Here is an 11,020-nt window from a genome sequence, read left to right on the forward strand (position 1 = left end):
TTCACCAAGCTCAACTATATTTAAAGGTGCAGTGTGTAATATTTGGCCAATTAGCATTTAGCAACAATGAAGAATACTACTCATGAGTAGGTCTGTCCATGTTAGTATTCAATCACCTTAATATATTTAAGTGTTTATTAACTGAGAATAAGCCTTGAATTCATACATAGGGAGGGTCTCCATGGACTCAACCATGTGGGAATTTTACATTTTTCATGTTTCTACAGAAGCAGAGGAAGGACCAAATAATGAAAACTGATTTTTTAAAATCCCACTGATTTCCACAGTCACCACCAGATGTGAGCATCACTGGAACTCTAGGTGTTTTTTTTTTTTTTGCCAATTACATGTTAGCCTTCATTTAGTGGGTGGCACATGACAGAGTAATGCTTTTATCCGTGCTGCAAATGTATGGCATAACTCTACGGAAACCTTGAAAAGATGGCTGTTGAATACCAAAGGATAAAGTAAATGGAGTCTGCTTTACTGCACAGTGACTAGCACTGTTCATCCGTATTCTTTCCAATGGTCTGAAAGTCCTGATAGGTATATTTGGCTCTCTTAAGTGTTTTAGACAGTTTATTACAGAGACACCATTTGCATGATAGATATGTAAGACATGATATTATAAATAGAATTCTCAGATATAAACTCCAAAACATTTCTCACTCTATCATTGTTTAACTTATTTTAAAATAAGTTATTGTTTGGAAGAGTAATTTTTTACTTTACCTTTACTGTGAGACATAGTTAACAGGCACCATATGTTTTCTTTTTTCCCCCTCATCATTCTGATTAATTATCATCAGCTTTAATACTGTAAACCTTTTCGATAAGGCTTTGCCATGGTGATGCCAATAAAGTCATCTTCGAGTAAAGAGAGAATTTTAAAAGTGAGAGAGATGATGTGGACGGCTCAGCCAAAGGAGAGAGAGTGAGAATGAGTGTGTGTGATGTGGGTGTGACTTTGAGCAATGGGTTCAGTATAAACTGACCATGGATACGTGGATAACAGTCAGTCCTCTTCCAGTGCTTCTTTTGTCCAGTCTTTCCTAGCAGAGAGAGATGATGAGACTGGAGGACACCAAATAACTGCAGGGACGCCAACAATTTGCAACAAATTTTGAGGTAACGCACATATACAGTATGTAAATGCAACTGTTATTGTCCACTCTGTGTCAGCGCCTTTCTTTACAGCATTCTGATTTGATATACATTATCCTCTAACTGAAACTCCTGTGCTTTCTTCAAAGCAATGAAGCCTGTTAGGAGGACCTCTAGTTGCTGTGATTTTCTAATGTGATTGCTACTCCTGTGATTTATTCTGGCTTCTCCTTTTTTCTCTCCAGAGCTGTGAGGATGGAAAAAGCTGCACTGCTGTGTTTTTGTTGCCTGGTCATGACTGTATCAGGCTCATCGCTTTACCCATCTATCAGGTTAGTCCAGATGGATTATGGATTATGATATCATTGTTTTTTTATTTAGTAGGGTTTTTCAGATATTAAGAAAACTTAGGACTGTTAAATAAGATCTGCAGATTCATATTTGCGGCAGCTGAAATTAAAAAAAAGGCTAAAGACAGCTACTTTATAGTAAAATGTATTAAAATAATTCTGAGAAAATAAGAAAAATGAGCCCAAGACTCAAAACTACTCTCAATCAGAAGGGACAGCTTAGGGATGAATAAAGTGTTCCCACTGAGAATGGATATGTAAATATTTCTTAACATTTGAACACATTAATTAAACATGCATTACAAATACATCGGGATTTGAGACTCTCGCTTGATTCTATCAACTAATTCAAAAGATCTATGTATTGTATGATGTTTCGAACCTGTTAAAGCAGGTTGCTTTGCGTGACAGAGCTGTGACCTTTGCCTATGTTATGCTAAAAAGGGTCAAGAGGTCTGCATTAATCAGTGCATTGGATTAACACTGCACATTATTCACAACTGTTTGCCAAAGCAGCAGAATACGTCATTTTGATTGGGCTGTCACATTTTGCAGTAAGATTCAGGATGTTATTATAATATTTATTTTAATCAGTAATCAATTTGCCATCAGAGCTCCTCTGTTTAGTTAAATCAGCATAACTTATTAGCTAAAATTGGAATAAATATCTGTATAACACTGGTGGAAATATTCAATATAATAGTCAATATTATGCAGTTTTTCATTAAAGGCAATATTTCTCAGGTTTGGCCAGACTGACACTTCCATCCTGATGACTTCATCGATAAAAAGTCCAGTGGAGCAGCTGGAGGAAGACACAAGCTCTCCCAGGGAGGGAGCAGAGTTACGGTCAGTTTGTTTTCAGTACATGGACTTATATTACAGAACCTAACCGAGACATCAGGTGTTTTTCTTAGATATCCTCCAGTGTATCCTCAAGTGTCTGGTTTGGATATCTTCATCCAAGGCTTTTACTACCCACTAATACAAAAGTGGTAAATGCTACTGCTTCTGTGTTGAACACAGCTGTAAAACTTACATTAAAAACAGACAACCAGAGTCTTCCCTGAAAATTGCAGGAGTTACTCTGAATTATTTACAGGTCTGTGAATTGTTTGTGGAGGGAGTGTTTATGTGTTAGATGCTACATGGAAAAATGATTTGCCTCAGGTGGAGAGAAGTGCTTGTTTTTATTACTGTGGGTCAACTCCTTTTTAAGCTGAGGTGCAATATCCTCGTATCACATCATGAAGCATTTGGCCGTATGTCTTTGCAGCTCTCCCATTTGGCTCAAACACATCTTTCACGCTAAGATTGTCTCTGGTTTTATTGGTTCGCCAGTTTTTGTTACTTGTGACATTAGGTCACTTAATTTCTCTGCAGGTCTAAGTCTTAGAGGCCACTGTAGATCTTAAGTTCAAATATCATTATACTTTTATCCTTGATTGTGCACTGAAGTAATTCAGTGCTGCTCACTGCTTTGGCACTCATCTCTGCAATAAAGGAAAAGGGTAAATCTGAAGGTCTGCTTTAAAAACACACATAACTTCTGCATAAATATATGTTTAAAACATATTTGAAAACTGTAAAGACTCAAAGATGTGGCTATCGTGATTTTTTATTTTAAGGACCCATGGATAAACGGCCCCTGTTATAGACTGCTCTTGCATATTATTTCACCTATAAAGGCCTTTTGCATTTGCACATTAACACACAACGTCTGCTGCTTGATGCATCGTAGTAAGATACTAATGGAATTAAAGGGAGGCATCTGTTCCTTTTGTGTCTCTAGATCAGAGATTCTTAGACATTTTTTCCCCAAGAGATACCTGAGTTAAGGCCAAAATCTCAAGGCACACCATCTCTACATCCATGCAAAATCCCCTCTTTAAATTTTCTTACAGTGTTTTTAATTGATGTAATAACGCATGGTTGTTCAAATTCACAATGCTACACCAACTGAATTTACTCAGATCCATGCTAATGTTGATTTTTTTTTTTACCAAGGAGGTTATGTGATTGGGTGGGTTTGTTCGTTTGTTAGCAACATAACTCAAAAAGTTGTGGACAGATTTTGATGAAATTTTCAGGAAATGTCAGAAATGGCACAAGGAAGAACTGATCAGATTTTGGGACTGATACAGATCACCGTCAGGATTCAGGAAATTTTTTTAAGGAATCTCTACTATTGGGAGATAGGGCTAATAGTGGAGGTCTGCGCTGTTACCACTTTACACCAGGAGATGGCGGACATGAGTAACTTCCATCCCAGCAGCATTTTGGGTGTGTTTCTATTCAAAGTTTTGGAGTTTATAGAGTTTGAAAGAGGCACACCCAGTCAAGGAGACAAGTTGGAGCGTAACAAAGAGAAAGACAGCGAATTGTTGCGAGAATACTTACAATGCTGGGAGAAATAGAGGAATATTCACCCTCTTCCATGACTTCCAGTCATCCAGTGAGACCATGGGTGAGACTGTCAGTGCAACTGTTAGCACCAGCAGGCAATGCTTCCACCATGACAGTCCACCTGTAGCAAAGCCTATGTTTTGCCTCACCATGTTCCCACCCTACTGGGGAGGGAGTAACTGGTGAATACCATGGTGGGGGGCACATGGGGACAGATCCAGGAATGTTTTAAAGGATTCTTCACTACATTTTTACACCAAATTATCAAGAAACATGCATATGAAACAAAGGCACAGTAAGAAAATACCAAAAACACCACTGATAATGTTTTTTTTTGGGGGGGGGGGGGTTTGTTTGTTTGTTTCTTTTGGTCGATTTTTCTGATACTTGAAGTCGTAGTAATTATCTGTGGTTGTAAAAATTCCCAAGGCACACCTTGACTTGCCTGAAGGCACGCCAGTATGCCTTGCCACACCATTTGAGATCCACCGTTCTAGATATCTCAGAGAACCATCCACCCTATTCTTTCCCAGATTAGTTTACCCTGATCATCTTACCCAACTAAACAACCAATGTAATAACAAGTACTAGCCACTGGAGACAGAAGGGGGGCTATGCCTTCATTATTGAAGGAAAAAAGCATTATTCCACTGAATGGTGAACATTCCTACATGTACAGTGCACTACACCACTGGCTATTGTCACTATAGTATTCTCTTATGTGCACTCCAAATATAATCTAGAGAGTATATGCACTGTAACTAATTCAGTGTTGCAGATCATAACTAGAGTACTAAACGTAATGAATTCAAATCTGTTTTAATTCAGTCTTTCTGCTAATCTTGCCAGTATAATACTGTTGGTTGATTGTTTCATTTTTATTGGGTAATAATGTTTTTGTTTTTATTGTCACCTGAGCTAATCATTTTACATTTTTACACCCTGATAACAGCGCTATTTTCTTCGGTGTTGTAAGAGTTCCTCCTTGGTGTTCAGTTGGAGAAGGACATTGTCTACATACAGGGCCATTTCTAGCTTTGTCGGGGCCATATGCAAGATGCTGTTTAGGGGCCCCTAGTTTGCTGGCTGAATGGAGAGATTTTGTATCCATTAGACGATCCACAAACATGCCACAATCTATAACACTTCATGAGCAAAACAGGCTTCGGTCATGATAACCACTCATATCTAATTGTTTACGCTCTTAACATAACTTTACTACGTAGAAAACTTAACTCAGCTGTAGGAATGGAGGAATGGAGGCAGGATTATTCAGACTATGGAGCTGTATTGTCACGATAAATATGCTAATAAATGTGGCAACGAGGGAAGCTGCAACTAATTCAGCTGAGTTAGCAATAATCCCCTAGTCAGAAATAATCAACAATAGGCCTGATATTTATTAGTCACTTAATAAATAACTATTGCTTATGATTTAAGGCCTATAAATTACACATTAAACTTCATAAATTAATCTGAAATTATCTTAAAGTTGTGTTAAGTGGCAAATATCGGAGAAATAACTTCCACTGGACAATGACATAGCAGACATCTGCACAATAACACCTTCAGTTTATCATTGCGGCTTATTTTATTCTGACATATATTTTTAAGCATATAAGGGATAAAGACAGGTCATTTTAATTCTCCTCAGATGAGAATGAACATTCAGCTTTGGGGCCCCCTAGTAGCTTGTGGGGCCCAATACATTTGCATAGTGCAGATATATCAAGAAACAGCCCTGTCTACATATAATCAGAGGCGGGAAAAATACATGACTATTGTACTCAAGTAAAATTACAATGACTCTGTTTAAAAAAAAAATTAAGAAAAAAGAAAAGGTAATTATTCTAAAGTTCACTTTAGGTACTGAGTAGCTACTGAGGAGTTGTACAGTGAAATATGATCTTTCCTTAATTGCAAGAACAACAAGAGACTAGATCTCCTACAGGATTATTCAGGTAAAGTCACACCTCTATGATAAAGTCAACTACACATCAAAATTGACAGTGTTCTTTAAACCCTAGAGTTAGATTTAACTCTTTAACAGTTTCTATATCCATCCACACACATCATTAAACTTCACTTTTGAAAGTTTTAAATATTTTCCACTATGATAGAGCTGTAGTAACTCTTGAAAATGTGTGAGACGGCAGGTCTCTTCAGGCAATAGACAAGCAGAGAGTCAACCTAAAAGCAAGGCCATGCACACTGATGAAGAATTTGCACTATGTACTCCTTTATGAGCACCTAAAGTCACAGGTGGGGGGCTCTAACTCAGTGGGTAACTTCACCCATGGTGCAAATTTGTCTAATAACAAAGACAACACACAAAAGAACAGAGGTGGAAAAAAGTACATAAGTTTTGTACTGAAGTAAAGGTACAGTTACTCTGTTAAAAACTTAAGTTAAAGTACTGATTTCAAAATGTACTCAAAGAAAGTACAATTACCCCCAAAAAACGACTCAATTACTGTAATGTAAGTAAATGTAATTAGTCACTTTCCAACCCTACATATAATGCATGTAAATTTTTGCAGCTGTTTAAAATTTAGTTGTAGTCTTTTTCTTTTGATTAAAATGCCTTTTTAGTTTTAGTCACATTTTAGTCATTTTCACGGTTTAAAGTTTTAGTCAAGAATTAGTCATTGAAAACTCAAAAACATGTTTGTCCCCTTTTAGTCCATATAAAGCCATTTTTTCAGTCTTTATTCATTATGATTACATTTTTTTCATTGAACTATTCTAATCATCCAAGTTGTAAAATCAATGTAGGATCAATGATTGTATTCGTAACAACAAAAAGGGAATGTAGAGAAGCTGAAAGACTGTGGAAGAAATCTAAACTCATGGTTCATTATGATCACATGAAATTTGTGTTGCTATCTCTCGACAATGAGATTAAAGATTAAAGCAAAATATTTTTCAATGCTCATTTCATCTAATCAACACAATGCTAGGTTCTTGTTTAAGACTATTAATCATTTAGTTAATCCGGCCCCTCCTAGTGGCCCTATCAACTCCAATGTGGACTGTGAGAAGTTCTTAAACTTTTTCATAAATAAGACTGAGGATATTAGAGCAACTATTCAACCTCCCAACACCTTTGCCAGCTCACCTTGCCCTCAGAGGGACACCTTTAATAGCTTTAAAGAAATCAGTCTCCAAGAACTATTTGACACCATTTCACAAATGGCAACATCTTCCTGTCCACTTGATATATTTACAACAAAATTTTTATTAAAAGTGTTAGATAATGTAGCCTGTTTTATTCTTTCAATTATTAATGACTCACTTTCATCTGGGTGCATCTCTGAATACTTTAAGTCTGCTTGCATCCAACCTCTTCGTAAACACCTGGTTCTGATCCCTCTGTCCACAGCAATTATAGACCAATTTCCAAGCTTCCTTTTTTAGCAAAAATCCTTGAAGAAGTGGTCTCTATCCAGCTGTCCCAAATCCTATCTGATAATAATATTATGAATACATTTCAGTCAGGCTTCAGACAACATCGCAGCACAGAAACTGCTCTGGGTAGAGTAGTTAGTGACATTTTGATAAAAGCCGACACAGGTGAATCTGACCACTGCATTCGATACAGTGGATCATACCATGCTCATTGAGTGGCTGAGGTCTTGGGTTGGTGTCTCAGGCACTGCCCTACAGTGGTTTTCGTCGTAGTTATCCAACAGAAAGTGTGTTGTGTCTGTAAATAGTTTTTAACTCTGCAGAGGGCTTTTCTCCCTATGATGTACCGCAGGGTTCCATCCTTGGGCCAGTCATATTTTCTCCTTACTTACTCCCCCTGGGCAATATAATTAAAAGCTATGGTATTTCTTATCATTGTTATGCAGATGATACTCAAATGTATCTATCCTGTAAACCATCTGATCCATCAAACAAACCCTGTGCAGACATTCATTTCTGGTGTCAAGCGCCTGTGCCAACTGTGGCTGGTAGGAGTCCAACTGTTGACATGCTGCTGCTGGTGTGTGCTAGGGGCAGAAATTTAGGCGCGTCATATGGCGCATGTGATGCTGCAGCACTAATGTGTTTTGGTTTAAGATTCTTTGGCAGAATGGTTTACCTAGTAACCAATCAGAAATGTTCAGCATTGCAGCCCTACCCCTCATTGTTCCTGGACCTTTGGAAAGTACTAGCATTAGCAGGGACTTCTCAAGGAGTTTTGACCCCAGAACTTGATTTAAACCCTGATTCCTGTGGTTTAAAGTTCCACAAAAGGTTCCTAGTTACTAAAGAAGGATCATGCTGTCAATAAACACCTTTTAGCACTCCTGAACCTTCATTCATAATAAATGAATTTACCAACCTCTTTATTCCACTTTTATTATCTGCACATCATAAATTGACAGTAGCAGACCAGGGAATAACAAAAACTGCAAACTCTATAAAAATAAAAGCTGTCAACACCTGACCTTTTGAGATAACCTAATATAGTCTAAAACAAAGAACATAAAGTTGTTCTGTTGCCAAAATTATGAGGGGCTTGATAGACAGGCCCCTCAAGAGTTTATTTTTGGACAGTAATTCAAGAATACTATCTCAATGTAAAAACTGAACTGATGTGAATTATCTACCTTCTGATTTCAGGTCAGGACGCCACGCTGATGCCATCTTTACAAACAGTTACAGAAAAGTCCTAGGCCAAATCTCAGCCAGGAAGTTCCTCCAGACAATCATGGGTAAACGGCTGGGGTGAGTAACAGCAGGAATATGTGTTTTAAAGCAGTGATGTGTGATAAGAATCCAGGCAGAAATGTACAATATAACATGAAATGTCTTTTTTCACAGAGATGAAAGTGAGAGTTATGTGAAGCGTCAGTCAGATATCTATGAAGGGACCTATAAAGAAGACCTTACATCCATTCAGAGCAAGCACAGATACACAGGAGTCCATGGGCATGTCATGAGGCCCAGGTATGTAAGGAAACGTGGGAGCTTAGAGCTCTGTTGAAAAAACAATTCCAAAACAACTTTTCCAGTATTTCACTGAACTCGTTCCATTTCACAGACTGCTGAGCTGAGATTGGTGAATCTGACAGACAGGAGACAGCAAAGCTCATCTCCATTGCATTTTCAAAACCATCACTGCTGTATTTCCTCTAACTTGATCTTGACAGATGGAAATGATATTGTCATTTTTTATTTGCATTAAAAAAGTGAAGAAAACCACTGAAAGTTTGCAGTCTTGCTTTTACGGATTGACATCGGCTATGTTGAAAAATGGTTTTAATTCACTGTCAGACAACAATCAATAATGCACACCTTTAGTTTGCAGCCTAGGCAGAGTAATCTACATGGGGAATACAGTTCTGCAGCATCCTATTTATTACTTTGTTGAAGTACAGGTGCATCTCAAAAAATTAGGATACCATGAAAAAGTTCAATATTTTTTGTCACTCTTTTCTGAAAGTGAAAACCATATATTAAATAGACTTGTTACACATAGAGTGAAATATTTCAAGCCTTTATTTCTTGAAATGTTGATGATTGTGGCTTACAGACTCTTCCTCCAGACTCTGGGACCTTGAAGAGTGGAGAGGCACAGAATCCATGTTGCTTGAAGTCCAGTGTGAAGTTTCCACAGTCAGTGATGATTTGGGCTGCCATGGCATCTGCTGGTGTTGGTCCACTGTGTTTTCTGAAGTCCACAGTCAACGCAGCCATCTACCAGGACATTTTAGAGCACTTGATGATTCCTTCTGCTGACAAGCTTTATGGAGATACTGATTTCATTTTCCAGCAGGACTTGGCACCTGCTCACACTGCCAAAGATACCAAAAGCTGGTTCAGTGACCATGGTGTTACTGTGCTTGACTGGCCAGCAAACTGGCCTGACCTGAACCCCAAAGAAAATCTATGGGTCATTGTCAAGAGGAAGATGAGAGACACCAGACCCAACAATGCAGATGACCTGAAGGCCGCTATCAAAGCAACCGGGGCTTCTGTTACACCTGAGCAGTGCCACAGGCTGATCGCCTCCATGCCACACCGCATTGATGCAGTAATTCATGCAAAAGGAGGCCCAACCGAGTATTGAAGGCATAGAAATCAACATACTTTTCAGAAACCTGACATTTCTGTTGAAAATATCCTTTTTTTATTGATCTTATGTAATATTCTAATTTTTTGAGACACTGAATTTTGGGTTTTCTTATCTGTAAGCCATAATCATCAACATTTCAAGAAATAAAGGCTTGAAATATTTCACTCGATGTGTAATAAGTCTATACAATAAATGGGTTTTGCTTTCAGCAAAGAGTGACAAAAAATATTGAACTTTTTCATGATATTCTAATTTTTTGAGGTGTACCTGTGGTTAAGTTTTATTCACATAGGTAGGATGACAGCAATCCAGAAGGACCAGAAGGATAGATGTCATATGACCTTTAAGCGCCCTGTAAACTACTATGTACAGCTTTTTTCTTGATTTTCATCCATGAAGCTTCTGAGTGAAGCCTTATCAGTATCCTGATGTGGTCATGTGACTGCTCAGGTGAATTTGTGTTTCACAGCAACATTTCAAAAATGTGTATGTAGGCTACCTTAGGTGACCAAACTAGGTACTTTTGAGAAGCTTTTTTTAATTTTTGTAAAGGTAAGGTTATTTTCAACAACACGTTTACTGAACTGAATATGTTGCAGTTTGGAGCATGATTGGACCAAAACACCTGATATAAAAAAGGAATAAAACTGACAAATTTTATACCTTCTTTCCCCATCATCATGTACATTTTTGCCAATTTTCCAGAGAACTTGTGAAATTACTTAATTATCATGGGAAAAGTTCCCATTTATTGCAAGAAGAGGAGAGAAATTAGTTGAAATATTGATCAAACATTTAAATTTACCCTATTTCAAGGTAAAACAGGGTAAAATAAAAGGTATCAATGCATCCCTATAAATCCCTTCAAAATGCTGCCACCTTTTCTTCTTCGTGAGCCTGAAATGCACAGGGGGGTATTTATGTAAACAAAATTGTTATAGCAATTTATTTTTAAGTGTGTATTCAAAACTCTCCACTCTGTTGAACATATTTGAGAAAAACTGAAATTTTCATAGGGGGGCTAATGATTTTGTCCTCAAGTGTATATTGCTCCAAACAATGGAGCAAATAATGACTATTTGTTGTTGGGGTA

General features: G+C 37.6%; 1 protein-coding gene across 1 annotated transcript; it reads left to right on the forward strand.

Annotated features, from left to right (window-relative positions):
• Positions 1-1,359: 1,359 nt before the first annotated feature.
• Positions 1,360-8,905, forward strand: ghrh (growth hormone releasing hormone). The gene is made up of 5 exons (XM_041782608.1): positions 1,360-1,436; positions 2,199-2,303; positions 8,472-8,576; positions 8,673-8,798; positions 8,893-8,905. The coding sequence occupies exons 1-5, from the start codon at positions 1,360-1,362 to the stop codon at positions 8,903-8,905; spliced, it is 426 nt and encodes a 141-aa protein (XP_041638542.1).
• Positions 8,906-11,020: the final 2,115 nt, after the last annotated feature.

Source organism: Cheilinus undulatus, linkage group 3, assembly GCF_018320785.1.
Source record: "Cheilinus undulatus linkage group 3, ASM1832078v1, whole genome shotgun sequence".
In the NCBI taxonomy this organism is placed as follows: Eukaryota; Metazoa; Chordata; class Actinopteri; order Labriformes; family Labridae; genus Cheilinus; species Cheilinus undulatus.

Excerpts from the sequence above, each read along its gene's own strand:
- ghrh (XM_041782608.1), top strand. The coding sequence starts at position 1,360 with ATGGAAAAAGCTGCACTGCTGTGTTTTTGTTGCCTGGTCATGACTGTA. Across the intron at positions 1,437-2,198 it reads TCGCTTTACCCATCTATCAG|GTTTGGCCAGACTGACACTT; the intron begins GTTAGTCCAGAT and ends AATATTTCTCAG. Across the intron at positions 8,577-8,672 it reads ATCATGGGTAAACGGCTGGG|AGATGAAAGTGAGAGTTATG; the intron begins GTGAGTAACAGC and ends CTTTTTTCACAG.